The sequence below is a fragment of the Tyto alba genome, unplaced genomic scaffold, assembly GCF_018691265.1.
Source record: "Tyto alba isolate M040663 unplaced genomic scaffold, T.alba_DEE_v4.0 Super-Scaffold_39, whole genome shotgun sequence".
Taxonomy (NCBI): Eukaryota; Metazoa; Chordata; class Aves; order Strigiformes; family Tytonidae; genus Tyto; species Tyto alba.
Window position 1 is genome coordinate 10,896,223 of NW_024881314.1, and position 25,698 is coordinate 10,921,920.

Consider the following 25,698-nt stretch of genomic DNA (forward strand, 5'->3'; position numbering starts at 1 on the left):
GTCATGAACATCCTGCCTCATCTCTGTCTGTTGTGTATTTGTTTTACAAAGATGATGGATATCCAGCTTTGCATAATGACTTGAGTATTACCAAACCGCTATGTAATAGAGCAACAGTGACTAAATAAAGTGCCTATGTTGTGTTCATAGGCTAAAAATCTGTTAACAGCCGCTCTAGTAAAAAAGATCTATTTGATTTAGTGGAGTTCCAGTATGTTTCCAGTTTGATCTGGAATAATGGCATTTATGATGGTGTTTATTCTTTAAATGGTAGCTTTAATATAGCCAGAAACTTTGACAAAGGTTAATCAGTATATATTGTTTAGAGTATCATTGGTCTACATCTATTCTCAGTTCTAAATATATTTCATACGTTTGTCAAAGTAGTTCTCATTTTGTGATTAACAGTAACTATCAAAGAAACAAACTATCAAAGTATCCTATCAAAGAAACAAATCTTAATAGTAGCTTTCTGGCAGTTTGGTTTCCATGGTACAAGGAAAACTAATGAAATAAAAATAAACTATTATTACAGTTTAGTTTTTGCAAAGCATTTTAAAATTGTTTGATGGTAAAAAGAGATTATATGCTCTGTTTGTAATATTGCACTTGAATTTTATATGATATAATGCAAAGACTTGTTTCAAATTTTTATCCCAGATTTAAGTTTGTTTCAGGAGCTTGACCTTCTTTAAAGTGCAGGTTATAATCTGTAACAAAATTTAGATATGCCTACGCCCAAACAGATGTAATTTTATAAAGGAAACACTGGTCACTTGTATAGTACTAATACTGATGCTACATTTAGTTTTCCAGAAACCAAAGTGTGAAAACTCCGGACAGAAAATTCCATCAGCTCTTGAAAAGCTAGTTTCCTTTAAGGAATATATAAACATTTGTGGTAAAACAGTGAAATTGTATCTTAAATTAAAGTAGAAACGCATTTGCTTTTGTCCTTCCATGTGCACTGATACATCATCAGTCCAAGAGTAGAAAGGAAATCTAAAGCTGAATTGGTTTGCTTTGTCTTTCTAGGCTTCTATTTTGGCTTGGCTACTTTTTAATAGGAGGTAAACAAAATATGGCATAGTGATTCGCATGCTATAAATACCAATACAGAGATTTATAAAGGCAGATCACGTTACAATGAAGCTGAAGAGGAATGTAAAGAATACACTGTAGACTTTTTGAATGCGTTTTTGTGCTAGAAACATTATAATTCACTCTTCTTGTCACCAATCCATTAGCATTTTCTTTTTCATTTACACTGAAATTGGAGACAAATGTCCCCTGTTAATTTTTGTTAAAGCTAAAGATGTTTAAAAGACTGAAAATTAGGTTTAAGCTGAGATCATAAGTTTAAATCCTGGTTTCTTTTGAAGAGCATATATAATGCCAACTCTCATCAACAGATCTTGAAAGGATCAATTCCATCTATTATGCAATAAGGTGAAGTTAATTTGGCCCCTAAAGCACTAAACTAACAGGGATTAAAAAACAAATAGTCAATGACCTCATTCCCTTGATGTGATCTCAATTAAATATACTTTTCCTCCATGAGGAAAGTAGAAGAGTAAATTATTGCTTCCCCAGTAAAATAAAATAAACTTCCCAATCCAAAGGGAACATTTTCTTATTTACTCTTAACATGTTGCATTTGAATTGCTGGGTGATGAGACAAGCAGGGAATGCCTTGTGTTCAGAGCACTGCCCAAACAACTAAAAATACCTGTTTCAGTGGGGTAAGTGAGGGGATGTACTACAACCTTTTTTAATGAGATCCTGATAAGTCACACTGAAATGACTGGCTAAAATTAATCTGGAGAAATCAATGGGGACTTTAATTAGTGCTGTAGCTGTGCAGTATTAGAATTTCTTTGAGGTCAGGGTAATGGTAATGTTACACTGACTGTTTGCCAATCTGCTTCACCTTTCTTCTTCAGTAAATGGGTTGGTATTTTCCCATAATAAATTGGTGTAAAGTGCTCTCTAAGATAAGTTTTAATTAAATTCTTGTCTAGAAGTGAACGTGTGATTTATTACGCAAAAAAATGAATGTAATCACTCTTAGAAATGCAAACGCCACTGTTTCGCTGTCATCTTTTCAGTGTATTTTTTAACTCTATCAGCTGTAAACCAATGCATTTCATGTTTTTTTGTGCACTCTACTAAGAAGGATCCAAGAGTTCCGAAACCAAGATGCTATTGTATTTATGTAATAAAGGGGGTCCAGGTCTTTCAGACGGGGTCAGTACCTGCATGTTCATTAGTCTGTCCAGTGGGATTACAGAATCTGTGGTTATTTCACAGCTTTTCAGAGAGATAAGGCTCCATTGTAGATTCACTGTATTTTAGGAGTAGCTGAAGGGGCCGCAGCGAGAGCCGGGTGCTGTCCTGGGGAGTCAAAGCCAGGGCACTTCCCTCTGCATCGGGCAGAGACCCTGACACGGCGCGCTCACAGCCAGCCTGCGCGACAGCCATCGGCACAGCGTCCTGTTGGTCCACAACAAGGCTAAATAATGTATATTCTTATAATAATATTCAGCTGCCAATGGATATTAATACTTGGAGAAAAGTTTTGATAAGCAGTAAATTTTCTTCTCTGTCTTTTAGGATTATATCCTAAGATTCCTATGCAGGCACAGTTCTTAAAATTAGCACTTTGCATGTGCATCCTTGCTGGCAGGGCTTTGCCATGACTTTTAGTTTTTTATCCCAATGAATAATGCTGCTTAGTAGATAATCCAGATATTTTCAGTCAGCAAAGGTTATTTATTTGTCATTTAACTTCAGACAAACAGGAGACTTCGTAGGAATCAGGAAGAACATTTTTGTTCTTTGATTTGAGCTTGCTGAGGTCTGAAATGCGCAATTACATGCAGAATACGGTTTAAATACTTCGTTTAATAACTATAAATTTCAGATTGTAAGGTTCAAGGTCATGAGTAAGATATTCAGTAAGTGTGCTGACTTTTATAGTATAAGAAATTTTTGATGTCCTACTCTTCCTTGCCAAAAGTGAGGTTTGTAAGACCTATTATTTGGGTAATTACAGTATTAGGATTGAGAGTTAGGTAACTGATTTTAAGGATGTGATTTGCAGTACTGTACTAAAGTTATAATTTTGGATGACAAAACTGAAATGGATTTTTATTAAGCCACTCAAATTTTGAGGCCTTTAAGAGCTGCTGGGTCCATGTGATCGTGTGATTGTACCTTCTGCCTGAAGTGGGCAGGCCAAATGGGAACAGTGTGAGCAGATACTTGTACAGTGAAGTTACTGGCTTCACCAGCTGTAGCCTGCATGCACTGAGTCTCTTTTTCACCCTCCACACTGTCTGAGTTCCTACTATAATTTGATATAATGCATATCTCTCAGTTCAGGATTTTTCGTACTGACTTTCGTCCATGTTAGACTTTGCAGTGGCATGTGAGCTACTGGAACAAACGCACCTCCTGTACATGTTCTGTGGGGTGGTTTGATCCTGTAGCAAATCTATAAAATAGGGAATACAGAGGCATAAGTTTTATTCTCACCTCTTCCGCTAATGTGCTGATGCTTCTGCGTTTCTCATTTCATCCCTGACAGTTCTTATATTTGACTTCTTTATGTGGAGTATTAGTATTAATTGTACATGGTTCCTGGAGCTCTTTGATCCATAAAAGTAGCAAAAAATTAATCTGCACAAGGGTTCTTACAGGTTTTAAAACCCTTAACTCTTGTGTTATGTACAAAGGGGTGGTTTCTAGTTGATGCTTTGAACTGTGCTCTTGCTTGTGTTGCAGCTCTGGTTGTAAGCACCACGTCTGCCGGCTTTGCCATGGCCCCGGTCCCTTTTGACCTGACCTGTTTCCTGCTCGCCTCCCTTGGAACTGGACTGGCATCCTGTGCTGCCAACTCCATCAATCAGGTCAGTCCATTTCTTCCTCTGTACCACAAACTGGTGTCATCCTGGCTTCTGAAATGCTGCCAAGGAGAGTAAATGCATGGCTGGGAGTGCTGTGCCTTCAGCTGCCGTGTGAGCTCTGAGCTACTGACACCACAAAAGGAATTTATGTCTGAGTATTAAAGTATGGCTGCTAGGCACAGTGTGGAGTTGATGAGGTTTTAAGCCACCCAATAATAATGTTTATCTTGATAATACCAAGCCTGGGTCACTGAAAATGACATAGGATGAACTGTGTAATTGGAGTATAAGAATAGCCATTGGGGCTTCAGCCTTACAGGCCTGGTTCTTCAGTTGTGTTATTGTATGGCCTTGTCAGATCTGTCTAAAGACTGGCTCAGAGCACCTTTCTAAACATCTGTAGTGGGGCTTCGGTGGGGTTTCTGTGATTCTGTTCAGGCTGGAATCAAGGTATCTCCTGTGCATCTACAAAACTTTACTAAAAAACTCCATTGTGTGGTAGCTGTTTCACGCCAGAGATGTGCCAGGTGCCCAAACTTGAGGTTCCCTGCATGTGTGAATATGCCTGTGGAGCATGGTGCTTCTGTCTTGGCTCTCTTGCAATCCAGCTGTGAAGCGAAGTTGCTTCTAGGCTCTTCCTAAGTCACAACGGAGAGTCTAGCTAGTGAACAGGTAACACTTGTGGTATTGAGCAGAGTTACAAACCATAGTAGCCACAGGCACTTTCAGTTGGAAATATGGCCTGGAAGAAGTGGCAGTAGCAGTGCCACCGCTGATAGCACTTCATGGTTTCAGCAATCACTTGGGAGAGGGGGGAGGCTGAGTCCTGGCACCCTGCTAATGGAACAGGGCAAGGAGCTTTCCTGTGATTTTACATCCTGGGGTCACCTTGATTGGGTTGAACTCTTTGACGTTCACACTGTGGAACACCGCAGTTGTAGGCACCCAATGTGCTTTTGAGATCACACCCACAAGCACGCATCTTGCTCAGACTGAAGTAAGTATGAGTTTTACTGTTTGTTTTCACGGAGCTTAAAATTAGGGTGGGCAGCTAATGTTGTGTCTGTTTTCTCTGCAAAATAGGAAGGATATTGCATGATTTTTAGTTGCATGGAAATATTTAGATAGCATACCTAACTTAGATAGCCTTGAAAAATAATTTTAAGTCAGTCACACTATTTTCTGATGTATACATCCGGTGAGCATGTGCATATTTTTCACATAAAGTCTGGGTAGAAAAGCTGTCACAACTAAAGTGAAGCTTTCTTGGTTTTGATACACTTTTGGAGGTGCGCTTTTTTCCTCCCTTTTTTCCTTTACTACAGTTTTAATAGTAAAATTTCATTTTGTGACTTATCAATCTTTTGAAATATTTACTGTCATATTTACTTTCACCTTTGTGGATACTACTGGACTAAGAGGAGAATTAATTATTCCTTGTTTAGAGTCTCCCATGCAACTTGTCTGTCTTCAGATTTTGATAGATCTTCCTAGAGATGATATGCACGCACAAATGACTGGTTTTCTTTGTCTTCAGCTTCCATGTATTGCTCAGTGTTGTATTTTGTCTTGAAAGTATCCACTTTTAAAACTCTTGAAAGCCACTTTTAAAAATTGTGAGATACTTGGGAGTACCAGGAATCCTGTGCCATAATTTGGAGTTTCACACTACTGAGGCTTGCTGGGATGGGAAAGGAAAGTTAGGAGTGCAATAACTTTGTGCTTGGGCTCAAAATTCACTACTCACTGCTGTCTCACCATAGGAACAGCTGTTAATATGCCCTTAAATAGCAGAGGTTACTCCAGCCTCACAGAGTGTAAAACTGTCTTACACAATCTCAGCTGAATGCTTTAAGTTTGCACACTCACTCGGCTATGTAGACAGACCATCAAGGCAGCTACTCTTATTAAGGAAAATAAAGAAGCAGAGTTGGTAACAAAGCAAAAGAAAAGAGCTGTGGTCTGTGACCTTGTTTATCAATGGATCCTTTCAGCTGACGAGTGTCCCTTTCTTGGTGTTACTGTTGGTGCTGTGTCTGAATTGGCTGGGAATTTAATTTTCAACAAATACTTTAAGCTTGGGTATCTGTTTCGACCTTTGGGAAGGAGCACATTTGACTTGGAACTTCCTTTATTGCTACTTTGCTCTGTCCATTGCTCCCCATACGCATCCTCTTCTCTGGCAGCTCATGACTCATGTTTCCCTTGTTGCTCCTTGCTATCCCTTAAGGACCTTTTTATATGATAACCATCTTTCCGTTTCCCATATTGCTATAAATCTGTACATCTTTAAGGGCAACTCGTCTTTCCCACTCCTCATTTCCCTGATAAATCTCTGTTCAAGATTTACAGTCTTCAAATATGTCGTGGGAAGGTAAAGTGTTGATTGTGTAAGATTCTTCCCCGTGATTTAGGACAGGATGTGAGGAGCCTGGTCCTGTGAAGATGTAACAGATTCCATTAATATTCGTGGAAGTATTGATGCAAATTTTTAACTGTTCAAATTCAGTGGTTTGGGGTTTTTTATTTTCCTTCTCTCGACCTTTTCATTTTAGCAATCTGGTAGAAGCTGAGGCCAGTTGACCCTCATTGAATTAAGCTGAATTAACTATTTAAATTGAATTAACTACTGGGGAAGGAGCCAGGACTATTCTAAATAGTGCACAGAGACCAAGAAGTCATGTTTTGTTTCTTTATGAAGTTGGTCTAAAATAATCTTTTAATTATCACTAGCTCTCTTGATTTCAGCTGTCTGTATGTCATACTTTTTTTTCCTAACGGCAAGAGCTAGAAAGTTAAAGTTTGCTGGAGTGGAGGCTCTTGACCCACTTCCACTGTCCTTAACAACAAAGCAATAATAAAAAAATGTGAGTTGGCAACACTGTATTTTTCCATTGTTTATAGAAGTACAATCTGGATATTTATCAAAGGTGTGTATTTGCAAACAAGTTTCACAGCTGGTAAATTCAAAATTCTAGCTGTACTTTCCAATGCTTGTAGAAATAATGTATTTTTATGACAATTCTGTGAAATTGGATAACAATTTTTAAGAAGGTGATGACTTTTTGCAAAAGAAGAAAAGAGAAAGGACAGTGAAAAGTGTGTGTTTGAAAATAACGTGGAAAACAGACAAAAAATACTTGAGCGTGGACTTGCATTAGGGGAGAAACGTGGTGCCTGTTCTACAGCAAGGTTTTTCTAGAAACATTTGTGTTGAAAATGTCAAGAAAAGTATCTTGGAATAATTTATGTTAGACAGTAGTTTGAGAGAAACCAAATCTCTCAGGCTGGTGGAAAATGTTATGAATTCTGGGCATCTGGATAAATATCAGAGGGTCCTTCGGTTTTCCTGTAGTGTGTTGGGTCTGTGGGCTCTAAGGGAGTCAGTTCCTGCTGGAAGGTGCCAAAGAAAAGATAGTGTTTTATTTCTCTTGTCCTCTACCAGCAGTTCTGCCTCTGCCTCACTCCTTCGTATCACAATACTTCAGAGTTGTACTTCACACCTAATCTAGCATCTTAGTGGCACACTAAGCCAGTGGTCCCTGGGTCTCTTCCACATCACGCAACACTGTGTTACATCCTTCAGCCCTTCAGTATTGTACTACAACATGTCACCACTTTTCAGTCCCACCTGCTAAAAATGCTTTCCTTTTTTTTTTTCCTCTTTTTTTTCTCTCTTTTAAACGTAATTGAAGTAACTTTAAATTATTCTGGACAGGTGTTGTTTATTGATGTTCTATCTTTTCAAAATAATCAATGTTTTACAATGGTTTTTAATTAAAAGAAATAAAATCACTTAATGCATTTACCAAGGAATAGACTGAGACACATTTTTACTGTAACATTACTTATCTTTCCAAAACCACCGGAAAACCCCATTATAAGAGATCAGTCTTACTAATTGCAGTTATTGTAAGGAAATGGAAATATGTTCTGGGGTTTCATCTTATAAACACTGCATATTAATCTTGAATAAATTGAATAATTATTCCTAGCATATTACTTTTTTATACTGTCCACTTTCCTGACTCTTTCAGTGTTGTGTATTGATATGGATACACAGGAAGTGTTGTTCCTTACAACTGACAAAAAAGAATAATCAAAACACTGGTTTTCTGATTGGTGAAGACCATTTTTGTATCTTTCTTTTTCCCATACTATACTCATGCTGTCTAAGAAATGGAGTGGGATAAAATGGTAATAAGCTAGTTGATAGTATTTTGCTTTTTCATAGCTCTGGTTTTTGATGATTTTTGAAAGCTGACTCAAGTTTCAAGGAGTAGAGTCTTACATTTATATTATGGAGGAAACATGTCATTTTTGAGACTTCTAAGATAATGGCCTCTGATTTATGGAGAAGGAGATAAAACATGAAGAGATGTTTACAACACAATACATGGCATTAAAATGTTAAAGGAGTCACATGCACATTTTATATGTCAAGTACATTCCTCTTTAGCTGCAGCACAGTTAAGAAGTGGGAGAGAGCTACAAAGATGAAAGCAGGATGTTTAAAATGGTTTGAATTTAGTAACCGAGAGATAAAATGATGTGGTTGAGTTTGACTGATGGTACCTTGAAAAGGAAGCAGACTGGACTGAATATCTTAGCTGCAGTTAGCTGAAAACAAGTAGTATGGTAAACACGTTAACCAGAATGAGAGAACAAATGTAAGACCAGTTAACATCCCTGTCCCTTCAGGGTCTGATCTGATGGCTGCATTTTGCTCTTAATGTCATCCTCTCTTGACAGCAATGATCCCTTAGAAGTGCAGCTGTAATGGGTGGGAAGGATGGGTTTGGTGTTAAAATAATGAAGTGAAATTCAGGATCTGAGTTCAGTTGCCAGCCCATGGACCCTATGTGTGATCCTCTGTATTAAGACAAACTGTGATCATCATCTGGATACTGCAGTGATGAGCACCAGGCTAAATAAAATCAAAATGGAGAAGCTTCTCCTCTAGTTTTTAATCTACTTACTATCTCAATGCTGCCATATGGATAGCTGTAGTCTTCACCTTTTTTGATATTTTGCTGTTTATAAATGACTTAATTGACCAGTATTTACAAAACAACTTAAAAAAGGATAAAAAAAAGTAATAAGTCTACTTAACAAACATTGCCTCATCTTCCAGAGAAAGGTCAACTGGAGCTTACAAGTACAGTAATTAAAAATCTTCAGTGCACCTCCATGGCCTGTAGATGAAGCTGTGGTTTACTGTACTGGTGGTCTGAACTCAACTCTTTTACAGTTGTTTTTGCAAATATAGGTTAATGATCAATACTTGGACTCCAGGGAGTAAGATGGGCAAATGAATCCAATTTGGATGAACAGTTCATACCATGATGGCCAAGCAGCAACGTCATCAGTTGCAGTCATGCCTATGTGCTTGTGTTCCAGCACTCAATCATAACGAGTTGATGTTTGTATATCTGTAGTTTTCTGAACTACCTGATATCTAAGGTCATGTAACAGGATGAAAAGAGTAGGAAAAAAGTAAGTTGGAGGGTTTTTTGAATTTTGAAGTAAATGCTATGAAAGAATGTGTGGTGCTGATTGTTAGAAGTACAACACCTTGTTCCTCTCTAAAGACATATTGGCTGTAACTGTTTCAGCTTGCTGGGCCAGTAAAAATTGTAATTCATTTTTCAAGCAGGGAAAAAAAAAAAAAAAACATGAGGAATTAGTTATTGTGAACACCTGCATTGTTGGGAGGAGGAGGGCTGCAGTTTGTAGATGTGCTGCCAGCTTCCATGGTAGAGCGGCGTCTTCTCCTTATCAGCTCCACATTTTGTTTCAGGGTTGTCAAGCAGTAATAATGATTTTATGTGGATGAGATGCAGTGTATGAAGTATTAACCCTTCTTTCCCCTGTTGTCCCCTGCCCCATAAAACAGCTTTTGTGAGTGAGAAGGAACCTGAGAGGTGTGTATGTGGTCGGGTACTACCAATCTTGTGAATACAGAGGTTTTTTACTTATATGTTCTTTTGTTTCTGCAAGTTTTATAGATATTCTTCTTTTAGCTTGGTCAGAGGCCCTGCAATACTATTTGTTTCTCAGTTTCCCTGTCTGAGAGATGCTTAATGCGGGATTTTGGCTCATATAAGTAAAAATGGTTCCTGTTGGTCTATTAGACCCCAAGTAAACTGTTTTCTTTCAGTGGCTGTGAAAAATACCATAAAGTGATGTGACATTAGTAGCTGTGTTCCTTTCAGAGAGTGCTGCTATGTTTTTTGGGCAAATCTATAGAGAAGTCTGTTAGAAGAATTGAAGCAGTAGAAAAAAAATAAAACAAGGGTTAAACTATTGCACAGAAAGTGATGGTTAGTGATAGATGCTTGGATTAGAGAAGAAGTGGAAAAGAAAAATATTAGGAGTCTGGCAGTCCCTCAGATCCCTCTCTTCTTATTTCCCAGTGAAGAAATTCAACAAAAAAGAGAGAACAGCAATAGTTCTTTTATATTCCCCTAAACCAAGTGGGTTTTGGTGTTATCTCATTATGCCTAAACTATTCCTACCAAATAAGTGTTTTATTGAATGTCTGAAGGCATGTAGTGGGAACTTTTTATTCTGACACTAACGTTATTAATATGCTCTCATTCAGAGCCAAGTTGGAGGAGATGACCTCTGTCAGATCATCCAGCCCACCTCCACTCAATGCAGGAGGTTTTTCCCAAGTAATCTCCTCACAGTTCAGCTTGTCCACTTTTTAAAAGCTCTGAAAATGTATTTTACTTGCTTCTTCCCCTAGCAGATTACTACACTGCCATGTTTGAATGAGAGAACTTGTTTGAAATGCCAACAAGATTTGCTCTATACAGCATATTTGAAAAATCAGATAGTTGAATGATTAGTTTAAAGTGATTTACAAAGAGCCTAAAATGACTTTCCAAGGTTTTGGGTTTCCAAATCAAAATACTTCATGCCTAGCTAATCGCACCTTTCCCTTCCTGTGTGCATCCTGAATGAGCCTGCTGGCAGGCTCTTACCCTTTTTCGGCTGGAAATGGAGAGGGAGTCAATCAGCCTACACTCCTGGTTGTTCATTTGAGATTAACACCTGATGCATCTCTGTCTCTCTCTGAAGTCCCCTTTGTTTTGACTGAGCAGATTGCCTGCAGCAGGCGGCCTTGCCTTTCATCTGCCCCCCCCAGCGATCAAAAGATTGTCAGGAGTGGTTATTAAAACCTGGTGTTTAACTCTGGAGTACAGGACTGTCAGTGTTGGAGGCAGCCTGCGACGTAATTTACAGTATATAATAAATATAAGAGAAGTGCAACACTGGAAGTCTATCTTGCTCTCTAAAGTGTGCTGATATATGCTGCTTTGATATTTTAACTGCTAGGCAACCTTCATTAGTGGTCATTGAAGATCATAACTTATGGCTCCGTCAGATGATTCATAATTGCAAGAGTTAGATCAAGTTAGTGTGTAGGAATCCTTGATATCGAGTAGGAATGGCTGAGCTTGTGAAGATGTATTTCGTGAGCAGTGAAAATGATGAGCACTAATGAGAACCAACCTCTGAAGGACCGATAAATTTTAAATGCAGAGATTATCTTTGCAAAGCATAAATTATTTGACCTACAAGTGAAACTTGATAAAGGATCTTGGAAAAATATTATAAATTAATGCATACCATTGTTGGAAGAAATTCTCTTTCCTCATATGCATATTGTGTGAATATGGTACATGAAGAGTCTTCGAAAGAAAGCAGATGGCTTCCCATAGCCCTAGAGAGAGGGGCACTTAGACCCCAGTCACTGAAGTGTGGTGCTCAACAAAGACAATGGAAATAAATAAAACAGCATCCTTTTTTACTACTTTGCCTCCCTCTGTGGCATACATTATTAGCATAAAGCTTCACATTTTAGAGGAGCTTAAATCAAAATGTTTTGATTTGATTCTGTCTCCTGTGTTACATTTCATATACATTAAAACCCAACAAAAAATCATAAAGATTAGCTAAAAAGTTATATTTAATGTTGTGCCCCTTTTTTTGGATCATCATGCTTCCTGATTTGATAAAGGAATTTCTTTAGGAGATGCACAAAATAAGTACATTCCACTATTTGTTATTTAGTGAACGGACAATCAGTATAAGTACTGGGTACACTCTTCCACTCCCTGGTTGCATTTGTTGATGAGCAGCTTATGTCCTAATTAAACACCAGAAAGTGGGGGGCATGGCAAAGGGAATTTTATGGAGAAGATGTGGCTGTGGGGACTGCAGCGCAAGGGAAACAGCCCTGCAGTCCTGTGTTTTCTTTTTCCACACCTGAAACTGTCCTTTCAGCCGCCAAGGCTTTGGTGATAGGTGTGCTCTGAGCGAGTACAGAGAAAATTCCTGTTTTCTGAAATATCAGTCTCACGAATAGGAACTTTCAGGTGGTAACTGCAGAAACAGCTTAACTTCTATGCAGACGTGAATCCTCAAGATAACGCATTTTGATGCTGCAAGAAGCTTTGTCTCGTTAGCACCACACTAAAAGGTTCTCTGGAAATACTGGGGGCAAGTGAGGTAAAGGGAAAAGGAAGAGATAATTTACCAAATGATTAATTGTCAGGAATACTTCAGTGGTGTGGGGTTCCCTTTAGATCCAATGCCAGATTTCCCCTGAAAACCCTGATCACAGGCAGAACAAAGGAATTTCAAAGGACTGAAATGTTGGAATGTGGAGAGAGCACCAGACAGAAGGGAAAACCTAGTACTTAATAAGATTTATCTGGACTTTTGATCCATAGGGGTATTGCCTTTCTAAGCTTAGAGAAGGAAAAGTGAAAATAACTAGTTGGTATTTTTTTGTCAGTCTATAAATACATGTTTTGACATTTTCCAAATAATTGAGAATTTCTTCAGCAATGCAAGTATTAACCTTACTAGATAATTAGTGAAATGTAATTTTCTTTTTGTAATTTAAATGTTGTTATATTCATCCTGTTTATTGCCTTGAGTTAGACTCCTGACCGTTTCAAAAACGGGGATCCAGTACCTTGTGTACTGTGCTATACGAAAAATAACGAGTATGTGGTGAAGTATGACTCATAAGGGTTAAGAAGAATTATTTCCTGGTTCCCTGAAACAGCCTACCAATACCATTCCTTTAGGGAATAGCTCATTGAAACACAAGCCCAGAGCATTCTAACAGTCCCTTTCCTTTTGAATTATTTTAGGGTTTTCTCTTCAAATTTCCATTGTTAAAAAATAATATGCAAGTGCTATGATTTCAGACTCTTTGTCTTCATAATGTTGGATAGGATTTATGTGCAGTAAAATGGAGTAAAAGGCCTATTTACTTAATTTTGCATGACTGTTGTTGCTGTTAATACAAAGTTTTACTCTGCTTTGTCTGTGTTACATGCTCTGGTTAACAACTGTGGTGGTGAAAAGTGGACTTAGCTAGCTGAGTGCTGATCATGCTTTGCAACTGGCATTGGCAGAGGAAGCAGGGCTAGGGCAAGCACTCATAATGTTCTTGTTTGTGTGGGCTGCAAGATGCTAATTTACCTTATGTGGCTTTTGACTTATTTTTTCTAAAGCTAAAACCTAGTGCAAAGTTGATGCTGCTGCCCAGATCTGCCAGAGCTCAGTAGTGGGTTTTGGGCAGGGAGGTGTCCCAAGGGAATCATCTCTTTCGCTGCTGTAGCTGAGTAGGGAGAAGGAAGAAGAGATACCTCTAGGTTATGAGGAAGGGGATGAAGAGGGTCTTGGCACACGTTTTCCTAGGAAAGAGTGAAGGAGCAATTGCTGTGGATGTTCCCCACTGAAAATGGAAAGGATCTTTCTTGTGCAGTTCCTGGGGCTGGTGTAACTGTGAGGGTGAAGATATATGCTGTTTTACTAACAGTGAAACTCTTGTTTTCTAGAGACTTTTCATACAGGGAAGCTCAGAGTAACTGTACTTCAGGTTTCTATAGGGGTCTGATGTAAACAGATGCATATGTAGTGCGTATTTGGGTGAATGTATCCATAACCCATGCAGGAACTAATACTAGAAAGTCTGGTGACAGTGTAGTATGAAGCACTTAATTATTTCAACTATTCTTTACTTGGTCACATCATTGATACTTTTTTGTTGTCTTTGTATAGAATTTAACTCTCCTGGTGGTTGGGCACAGACATCAGAGTGACATAATTCTTTTGATTTTTCCTTCAAACTTCATAAGTAGTTTGTTGGAAAAGCACTTCTAGGTTTGTCAGAGTAGCAGGTCACGAAGAGCATGATAAAGTGTTTTCTGACAGAAGCAATGCACCAATAGGTGGGTTTGGTTCCAGTTTTGAAAACTCCCTGTTATGTAATAGCAGTCATCTGCTCCTGTGTCAATTCTATGGCATTTAAACATTAAGTTTTTGAAGGTACCATAACAGGTCTTTGAAGTAGAGTCTGCAGATCAAGGCAGAAAAAAGTTACGGAGGATCCTTCCCTTCATATCTATGGTGGTAGCACAGAATTTTATTACTTAATGTCTTTATTGCAATAGCTTGTTGAGAGTCGGGTGATTTTGCAGAGTAAGAAGGTAATGATGTATGTCCTGCCGAGTTTGAAATCTGGGAAGTTACAGAGTGTGAAAGTGGGTAGGTTTGCCTTTAAAAAACAAAACACTTCTCTGAGTCACATACTTTAGTTTTTCAGGGGAGTATAGAGGGAAGATTGAACAGCAAGTTGATTAGTCTGTAGAAATCAAAGAAGGCTGTTATTGTCATGAGAGATGTAGTCTTGAATGGAAACAAGCTGCATTAAGCGTGTAAAAACTCAGAGACCATTCATCTTCTTTCTGGACGTGACTTAACTGAACCTTGGAAGCGCTGGAGGAAGTATTAAGGTTTGTCAAAGCTTGTGTTTGTTGGTAAGGCTACTTACTAGCGTCAGCCTAGAGGTTTACTAAAAATCAACACACGTCACATCCTAGGAGAAACAAGAAAGTCATTGAGACTTGATTTATGCTGATTAAAATTCTTACTCATAAAATGCTTTTTAATTTTTCCCTGTATTTCTGCTCATGGATTGCATGTTGCTCTAGGCACTAGCAAGGTATGCTGCTTGATTCTTGGAAGCATGCCTACACTGTCCAAGAGGTTTCCAATATGTGATCTGCCTAATTTATGGTAGGATGGACACCCACCGCATGTACAATATTGATGTTGCCAACTTTTGAGGCATTTGTCAGTTGTCCTAAAAAGATCTTTTCTACCCAGAATTGCTGATGGTTGGATTTTTTCTTTTAAAATTTGCCATGCCTTAAGTAGATGGGCATCTGACACATTCCTTGGGAATGTGTAGAAATATATATACATATAGCTTCATAATTCCTTGAATTCAGGTGGAAAACGGCCGTCCGAACTGCACCAAAAATTCAACAGTATCCCCAGTGGGATTATAACACTGGTGTGAATAGAAAGCTGTAGTAAATTCTTTTTAAAAATTTTTATTTGTAGTGTCGAATAGCCATTTACCACTAAGTGACTTTTTAAGAGGATTCTAAGCGTAAGCTGTTTAATGAATGAGTAAACCACAGCTCTGGGCAGTAATCCATTTCTTCTGTTTTTTATGAGATCTGTATGGAAACTGAAGGAGGAGGTTAGTTTTCAATACCAAAATCATTAGGTGCATCATCCAGATTAAAAAGCACAAGGCATGTTGGAAGTATCATTAAACGAGGACAAGAAATAAAATGGGACACGTGGCTGGAAATTTAAGAGTTATAGCAGCTTAAAAATATAAGCTTTGACTTTAAACCAAACATGTTTGCAAATCTCTGAGGTTTGGTATTTTCAGGTCACTAAGGGCTAACTCTGTCAGGATCTGTATAGATTATGTAAATTTTTGAAGTAAAACAGACTTCTAGAAGATGAAAATCTGTCCCTATAATCCTCCTTTTAAGACTTCTTTATTATTACGGTTATGATTTATGTTGATGCTCCTAACAGAGACATGACAATCCGTTTTAACTTCAGAGAGCATCATAAAGGTGATGGCATTTGAAAGCAGGCTGAATAATTCAGCTTCACACTCATTTTTATGTTCTGAAGTTAGATACTTTTAAAAATAATAATCTTACAAGATGCATTAAGCCTTAGAATGCCTTGTGTTTATTAAAGGGCAATAAAAGAAAAATACTATCTTTGAAGGGCGTCCTTTATAAAAATACTTATCTGAAATGGCCCTAGACAGCAAAGGAACTGAATTGGAAATGGAAAACAAAGTTGCAGTGGAGTGGAGGACTCTGCCGTGTTTCATTTGCTCCCTGTGCTGGTTACAGCTCGATTCCGAGAGCCTCCCTGCCGTCCTTCTCGGCAGCTTCCCGACAGCGGGAGCGTGCGGGGCAGAGACAGCCCCTCGTTCATCCGGGCTGTGTCTGCTACCTTAAGTTTTTCTCACTCCGAGGAAAGTTCCTGTTGATTTGTGGATAAGTAGCAGAGCAGTGTCTGGAAGGGACAAATACAGAGTATCGCCTGGCAGAGTTTCAGCCGTCATGGGGAAATGTTGAGCTACAATCTGTGTGTTGCGTTCACATTCTTCATCCTTGATCAAAGTCTTCAGAGCAGGGACCACTCCTGGTGGAAATCATTCCTGCCTCCTCTGTAAGATGACGGTTGACTTTAACTCCCTCCTGATCTGGGTGTTTCTAAAGTTTCTTTTGAAGTGGGGCCAAGAGGTGATGCAGGGGCTTATGAATGGGGCAGGTTTTGCAGGGAGAGTTAAAGTATTTTATTAGAAGTACCGCTAGAGTCAGAGAAAAGGCATAACCTATAAAGCACAAACTTTCTTCAAGTCGTCATGTGGATGTGGTTCCATAGCTCTGGTCAGATCTAGAGACTTTAAGAGCTGTTTTTATGCCAGGATTGTGTAAGTATAAATCAGTGGTATTAATACAATGCCATAATTAGGTTCTGAATAGCATTAAGTAGGTGACGGAGAGGCAGAGTGTGATGAAGGTCTGTAAAAGCACAACTGGCAGGCAGAAGATGTTTAGAAAATACTTATTTACTGTCTATTGAAAACAAGAATGAGACCTTTTAGCAAAAGGCAAGCTGAAAATTAACAGGAATCTGCTTTTCACGCAGTGTGCAGTTACAGTGGGACTCCTTGCTACAAAAGGTTTGGATGATAAAGCTTTAGGTGATGGTGCTCATGTCTTTTTTACCTCTTTGGATTTGCTTTGTTTATTTTTCAGTTTCATTTTAGTTACTAACAAATTGAATGACACTGAGACATAAATTTGAACACAAGATTTTAAAAAAACACAACAAAGAAAAACAAGCAAACAATACCAATACCACCCCCCCGCCCCAGCTGCTGCTGAAAATTAAAGGAGCTGCACAGCACATTGCTTTTCTATCCAAAAATCCACCCTTTGGTTTCACTTGACCCTCAAAATCTGCTTTGTTTCTACTGCTGTTACTGCTCACCTTTTGTGCTTGGAGAGCTGCAACCTTTGTTTTTAATTCTGGATTTCACTGCAAGTGCTTGGGTGGTTTTTTTTTTTCTTCTGTTGCAGGTTATGCAACCTCTGTGGGGTTTTTTGTGGTTAAAAAGAAAGGTTGGGAAGGCTGATTTTAAGTATTTGTCCCAGAGAGAGAAATAAAAGAAACAGTCAAGTGCTTAACAGCTTTGGAATGAAACATGTTTATCACAAATGGCTCTTTGCATTGCTAGAGGACATGAAGAAGTACTGCTTGGGGATGCTCTTGGAAGATCTGCCCTTTTCAGTGGGATTTGGAGCAGAACTATGAGTAGAAATGGTTGGTTACGTCTAAAAGTAGGCTTTCTCCCCATTTTCTCTTTAATTCTCTGTTATCTGAGAGTATCAGATTTAAACCATGCTTCAGGCAGTCACGGTAGAAGTTTCCCCCTTGCTGCCTTGCTACAAGAAGGTCTCTCCATAGGGGCCAAAACTGCAGAATATTCCCCTAAACCACTCTCTCCACGGATTGGTCTCTGTTCTGGTGCTGCTTTGGTGATACATATTTCCATGCATAATTGTGACTACCCATAACTTCCAAAGAAGCCCCACAAATAAGTTATTCCATGACCTAGTCGCTGCATACTTTTCCTGGCTTCAGATTTGCAGCCCCGATGCAGAAGATGTTTTCTTGTCTCAGAGCTGCTTCATTGGGTACGTTTTTTTAAATGCCTGAGAGTTATGTGTGTGCGTACTTCTGTAGGCGACAGTCGTTGTATTTCAGAGAGTGACATTAGTTGTGATAATATAGCGTACAGCTCCTCTTTGTGAAATTCAAGTCTTTTTAACATCACCACCTTCAAAGACAATAAAAATTCCAGTCTGCATTTATCTATTCCCATGTGAGGAGTTACTGCAATGTATATTGTATCATTCCATGTGAAATTCTTCTGCTTAATAGTCTCATTTATACACAGTTGTCTGAGGTCAGTTTTCCATTTTGCAGTTGTCAAACAGCTGTCAAATTAAGAGACCAGATCCCAAAGTTCATTTACATTTTATGCCATTCTTTGGGTGCCTGTTTCATATCTTAATATAACTAATGATTTATCTACATATCTTAGTCTTCTTTCTGCACTTGTTTTCCACAGATGTTCACATCCTCCTGCTCTTCAAGAGCAGCCCTTAAAATAAAACTTCTGTAACTTTTTTTTTTGTTGAGGCTTTTCATTATACAGCTAAAGGAAAATGGTACTGTATCTTCAGTGCAGGCAATGTAAATGAAAGCGGTTTAAATTCTACCTCATATTAATCATAATTTGAATTCTGAACTGAAAAACAGAATAATAAAAAAAAGTTTTCAAATATATTGCTAGAAATAACAAAAGATAATATCTCAATTTCATTCATTTATTGTTGGTCTTGGTTAATAATTGGCCTAGCTATTGATTTCCCCCTTTAACTTTTGATTTCTTGTTCTTCAATGGAAAGCCAAAATTAAAAAGGGCTTTGCTCACAAATCGTCTTTGTAGTAAAATGTATTCATTTTTCATCCTCAGGAATATCAAAGGCTATCACATGAGTGAGAACACAGAGATTAAATTGAATGCTATTTGTGGTTTTGTAGTATGATGATTCTTACGTCGCTGAGTTCCAAGTGTAAATTTATACAGTGAAGATTTAAGGGTTGTTTTCTTATTTTTTTCCAATGGTGTAATGATCAAAGGAATATCTCTATACATGCCATTGATGTCTTACTACAAAGTACTTAAATAGCCTGAGGTAGCCATCTACTTTATAAAAATTCCTTAAAGACAGGTAGGACCCTTGGGTGTTAAATGTATACTTTTGAGTTCGGTATATTTTCAGGGGAGGAAGGCAAGAGAGATACTATTACAGGCCTCAGCGGTTCTCTGTAACGCTGAGCTTTAAAAGGCTCTTTAAAAAGTAGCCTTAAATTATGGTCACTGGGGGAAGTTTGTCTAGGGTATGCTGTGCCAGAAAATGTTTCTGTGCCATTTCAACGTCATTCACTAACCAGTTCAAGAAGTGTAACTTAATTAACCCTTTCCATGTTTTAGGGGAAAAATCTGGTTTATACATACATATTTGTTGCCTCTTGCAATCTGAAAACAGACAGTTTAAAGACTATTGATACTCCTTTTTTGCCAGTTGCTTAAAGACCCTATGGTTTGCTATGTAAAGGGAAACAATATCCTCGCTATTTGCTGCATTTCATAGGCATTTCGTATGCAATTATTAGTCTTTTTGGTTGATGGGATCCGCATTGGGATTGTAATAAAACACAAGTCAATGTGAAATTGGATGCAGACTAGAACGCAGATAAAACTAAGTGAAAATTAATGACAGATGTAAAAGTTATTGGTAATAACATAGTCATCTTTTTACAATCTTTTTCCAAACTATATTTTTATTTCAGCAGATGTCACTTGAAATCTTCAGAATAAATCATCTCTTTGATTTTGATTATGATCTTGAATACTGAAAGTAGCTTAATTGTGATGGATTCTGACTTATTTATGAATACATTTTCACATTTGAGGGCAGGCATGCAGATCCCAGGCTGCTGTGTTCAAAAGCAGTTGTGATGGTAGACTGCAGAGCACTCCAGTAGATGTCCATAAGTGTTTTTATGGCTTGAGATGTCACTAGCATTAACTCCGTGGTCCACAGAGTATCCCTGAAGCTGAGGATCTGTCATTGTCACAGGTGGCACATGGGGAGTGTGTGGGGCTGGTTTGTTCAATGTTCCCTAAGAAAAATGTGGGAAGGTGCAACTTCTCAGTGGTTGTTCAGCACTAAGTATAAGCAGCACTTCTATAAACAACTGGAAAAAAAAGCCTTCCTCACTTGTTTTAAATCATAAGCAAGCTTTATTTTCTTAGTTTCTCACATAAGAAAGACCATCCTGGGTCAGGCCAAAGGACTGTCTGACACAAGGATTCTCTCTCCAGCAGGATTCATTGATGCCCTTCCTGTCTTAGACCCCTTGGGTCGCTGGACCTCCTCATTAATCTCTTCTGGCCCTGTTGGCTGTTGGCAGCACATGGAGGAGGATTCTTGACGTGGGAGGTCGCAGGAGCTGAGACTTTCTTGTCCTCAGTGGAGCATGACAGGGCAGCACCCGCCATCTCCCTGGGTGCCACGGGGATGGTGGGCACTCCTGGAGAAGGCTGGCCAGTGCCTCCAGCTTTTCCCTATTTTTGCACTGTTGGAGTTTCCTTCTCCTTTTCATTGTCCCTTGAGCTCTCCCTGTCACACTTGTTTGGAGTGGAGATGGAAAAGAGAATTTTGATTTGATAGGTGAAAATCAGTAACGAAAGTATACAGTAGTAGATACTTAAGGTTAAGAGGAGCACAGGCGTGAAGGGGTAAGTCTTCAGAAGACTCTCCAGCAAGTTTTGTCTTGGGGACTCCTTGAGACCTGTTGGCTTTCCATGCCATTTATGACTTTATAGACATCTATGGTGTTCTTCACTTTCCCAGGCTGAAGAAAGCTCAAGAAAGCTGTACATGTGATTACCTTTGTGTTTTCTTTGCTAGGTTTGAGAGCTTCTCTTTGAGGAAGAGGGGCCCAAACTGCATTCCCTAAGGGTATAGACAGGGATATAGAAGGGATTTATACAGCAGGCAATGTATGTACAGGGCAGCATCCCTCCCTCAACAGGCACGTGCATGTGTGCACACACACACACACACTGTTAGTGAGAAGAACGGAGAACAGCAAATGGAGAACAGCAAATTTGATTAATCAAGTCCTTAACATAATTAAAATTAAACGAGACCTCTTGGGACAGTAATCAATCACAGCAATCAACTATCTCTGGTAGAGTGCCTCTAGCTTTTGTTTTTCTTCTCTTTTAAAAGTAATTTCAGAATAGTAACTGGCTCTTTCGTAGACCTATCTATTTGTGCCCTGTGGTGTCCTTTCTAAGGAAAAGTAGCTTGGAGCTGATTGGTTTCTTTTCCATGGGTAACATAACATTTACATTTATCCATACATACTACCTCTCATTTGATATCTAATCACCTGGTATTTTAAGGTACTTCCACCTTTAAAGGTCTGAACAGCTTGATAGGAAAGCCAAGTGGTCTGTCCATCTGACCACGTACTGTTCTTGGGTGAAATAAGATCTGGAGATCTTATTGTGCAGTACATTAACCATCTTTCCGAGGTGGAATTACCCTGTTTTGAAGTGTTGAGCTGTTACTATAAAGGGAGGGTCACTGCAACCACCACTGCCTCCTGTTCATGCTAAGAAAAACAAGTAGCATCTTTTGAAAGGGATGCCATAGATGTGTCATCCAGGATAGGAGTGCTGACAGTGCCCATCAGCCTGTTGCAGGTGGCACTTCTAATCCAGTGAGGCCCTTCATGCCGTAATAGTAAGATGATCTCAGCAAGACTCCTGTTTTCAGCCCTTCCTGTTGGTTTGCTCACATGAGTCCCAGCTAAGCAGGGTGGAACCCCATTTGGAGGGCCCTGAATTTCTTGTGTATTGCAAAGGCATTTAGGTAGGTTGTGCAAACCTGCAGTTTTTGCATTAGGAACCGTATAGCTTAGAGTTAGATATGAGTTACACACTTAGATCCCCTACATTCTCCATGTAGGGATGTCAATAAGAGGTCTGATTTACAAAGCATGTGTAGTTTGTGCTGAGCTTACGCAGAGCCAACGGGGAGGTGTGAGCCCAAGTCTGCTGCGGGAGACACAGATGACTTTGAGCAGCCTTATCCGAATGAGAGTGCTCCGTGCTGCTCAAATCACTGAAGTGTTGTTTTTGACACATGGGAATAGTGATTTTTAAACTGCTGTCATGAAGTCAGAAGATGTTCAACTGCAATGTTGAGGGAGGCTCTGAAGACATCAACGTGGTGATTTCAAGGTTAACCCGCCATCTAAGGGACCCCAGATTTGCTCTGTGTCTGGATAGAAGGATGGCTTCTGCTTCTGAAATCAGACTTTCTCCCAAGTCACTGCGGTCTTTTTCTTTGTTGTTAGTGCCCATTCTGGGATGTGTATTATTTGGTGGAGGAAATGCATATATGCTTTAGAGGCCTTCCAGAGTACTACTGTGCTCACCCTGTCTTTCTCTTCAGCAAGCTGACTTTTCTCATTAGGCTCAAAAGAGAAAGTACTGCCTCCCCTTCCCAGCTCAGCTGAGTAGTTGCATCTGTTTCAGATCTGGAGGATCACTAGTGTGCTCAGACACTTGTCCCTTTTCTTCTTCTCCCTATATCACTTGCTCCAATAAAATGTTTTCAGTTGCTCAGCAAATTGTGTCTGCTATTCTCTAGTAACCCAAAGGCAAAGAGAATTTTAGAAATGCATCATAGCTACCTGTCTTCTGTACTGATGTGCCCCCAATAGGTTGTTTACTATGTCTGTGTTCACAATACCCATTTATCTCTTTATTTCCACCAAATGGGCTCAAAACTGAAGCAGAATCAGTGTCAGGCTAGTGTGTGAACCAAAGGACCAGCCTTTTTCTAGGCAGAAAAAAAGCATATATGTTGGTCACCAGCTGTCAGAGCAAAAATAATTAATGCATTTAAAAAGTTTATACATGTTAGACAGACTGGCTTTATTTGTTATGGTTAATTACTGAATTTAAAGCTATTAAAGGGCAGGAACATTTTCTCTCATGATTCATATGGTTTGGCCCTGAAAAACCTGAAAATGCATAATATAAACTGGATCCTGATAAATTATTTTTGCACAGATCATAAAATTAATAGTACAATTTATATTAAAAGGTATAAATTAGAGTATTTACATGTTTTTTTTTATGGCATATTAGGTGGAATTATTTTAATGTAAATGGTTTATTTCAAGGAAACTGTGAAATTGATAAATAAATCTATTCTGTTCCAGTGCTAAACATGTGAAATGTAATCTTCTTGAGTTTTACATCCACAGGCCAGTGTCCTTGTGTTTGCAGTGGGATGTAGGTGCTACTAATGTGTGTAACAGGTGCATGTAATTTAACTGCAGAACTAGTCAAAATACCTTTAATCAGTTAATGTTAAGTTAAACCATATGGGTCCATGGCTACTTTTCTTGTGCTATCCAACCAGCTGCGGTTGGTGCTTTTGGGGATCAACGTCCTGTAGGACCCAGCAGTGGGATGTAGAAAAGACCCAGTTGCTGAAACTTTAATCTTTCTGCTCCAAAGTAACAGCTGCAGGTAGTGTAAGTGCACGAGGGCCCGTTTAGCCTTTTCTGCTTTTATATATAGGTCAGTCTGGGAGATTGCAGGGTTGTGTGCGATGCCCCAAAGAGCACAAACACAGAATAGTGCGTTTATGGGGTTGAAGAGCCATTAAAGAAACTTCAGCATCAGCCTGCATTAGAAACATAACCAAGGCTTGAATGTGGAGAGAATAGGGTGCTCGTCTGGTCGATAGCTTTCAACACTGAGTGTTCGGTGATATTTTAAAACAGATGCAGTGAAAACAAAGCATAAATATAATGGAGAGATGGAAATTCTCACTGTACAGGGTTTTCCTACAGTGGCTGATGCAAGAATATTTGGAAATGCGTAGCAACTAGAAAACAACTTCACTGCTATTCAGGGCATGAAAATGTTTTTATGCGTATAAATGGCAAGCTCCTTCCTTGTTCTGGAATATTAGTTTTACCAAAGACCACTTGAACTAGGACATAAACAGATTTGCTGGTGGACTGGAGTAGCGCGCACATCAAACAACACTGATACCATCTACTGAGCAGTAAGTGTTTTCAGTTTGTTGTCTTATAGTGTGTGTGGATTTCTGCTTTAAACTGTTGGCAAGTATTTAATTTTTCAGGCACTGTATTCGGCATACATGTGCCCTGTTAACTCTCCTCCAGCAGCATCAGTTATTTCACGGCGTTGACTTTCTGGGTGGTCCTCCCAAAGCTGTAATCAACGTACGCACGGCGCATCTTGTCAGCGTGGGGCTCAGCGCCACAGATTTATCTTGTAAGATAGCACTGGCCAGAGCGTGCCAGCTAAAGATCTGTTCAAGGATCCTGTCTACAATTAATAAAACTAACTTTTGAAGCTGTCTTTTTCTTTCATTGTATTAAAACAATTTGGAATGTCAGGTTTTCCCTTTGAAGTTTAATTTCAAGTTCATCGGCTGTGCTAGTGGCCTACATTTCTGTAGATTGCAGCTTCAAAAACCAGATGATAAATTTACTCCTGAGACTTTTGTAGGATTTGTTTTCTTAAAAGCTAACCTTAATTAGCATTTAGCTTCATCTTGAGAGTCTCTTCAGCAATTGATTGCAAGCAAATGCAAAGAAATAGAAGTTCCTTTGACACATATTTAAAATAGCCTTGGTAGCAAGGTAGCAAGTATATTATTAAATACCAAAATACTGTCAAAATAATTTTCAGGGCATATTTTGTACATTTTTGAACCTTTTACTTAAATATCTTCAAGTCAGTAATTTAATGACTTATTCTTTCTTCTGCCAATACAGAATAAAACCCAAATCCTGACTGCTGTTATTAAACTATTTTCAAGAGAACTAGTTCGGGAAGCTAGAGAAGACATAGTAGATGGCACACTTAGGAGTTAGGCAGAGTCTAAGAGACTCATAACCATAAAATAGTTTTGATAAAAAAATTTACAGGAAAATAGGTTTTGTTGTTGCTGGTAAAACGAACAAAAACAACTAAAAACCAAAACCCACCAAAAAATCAACCCAGCAAAAAACCCCACCAGAAAACAAGGCAGAGCTGTACTAGGGGGGAGTATGTGCAGGAGTATTGGCATTTCTTTTATGCCACTTGTGAAAAGGTTTCACCTTTATTCTCTGCCCTCTGAGAAGGCTTCAGATCGGATGTTCTGGGTAGCAGAGGACATCCGCTCTACTTTCATCTTTTAAAATACATGTCAGCACTTAAGTTGGGTAGACAGCAGCACTAATGATATTAAGCCCAGTCTCCAAGCCCCTGACGAACGCTTAGTTAACGTGTTGTGGCAGAGGTGCGGGGGCTGCGGGTGCCGGGTGCTGGGCGCCGGGCGCCGGGTGGGGGTGCTGGGTGCCGGGCGCCGGGTGCTGGGTGCTGGGCGGCCGGGTGCCGGGTGCTGGGCGGCCGGGTGCTGGGTGCTGGGCGCCGGGTGCCGGGTGCTGGGCGCCGGGTGCCGGGTGCCGGGCGCTGGGTGCTGGGCGCCGGGTGCTGGGTGCCGGGTGCTGGGCGGCCGGGCCGCCGCCGCTGCCGCCCTTTGCTAAAGGGCCTGCGGTGCACCTGGGGCGGGAGCCCAGCCGTCAGGCTGCCCCCGGCCAGGTGTTGGCCACAGAGAGCTCTCGCCGGGCCAGCAAATGCTAATTCAGCGTCAATTAGAAAAACGCCTGTAACGGGGCGCTGCAG

At 39.5% G+C, this 25,698-nt stretch overlaps 1 protein-coding gene across 1 annotated transcript in view; it reads left to right on the forward strand.

Moving 5' to 3' along the window:
• Nucleotides 1-25,698, forward strand: part of LOC104364513 (protoheme IX farnesyltransferase, mitochondrial) — a 105,564-nt gene that overhangs the window by 8,063 nt on the left and 71,803 nt on the right. Inside the window, exon 4 of the mRNA XM_033000288.2 lies at nt 3,787-3,911. Within this exon, the coding sequence (XP_032856179.2) occupies nt 3,787-3,911 (125 nt within the window). The remainder of the gene's footprint in view (nt 1-3,786; nt 3,912-25,698) is intronic.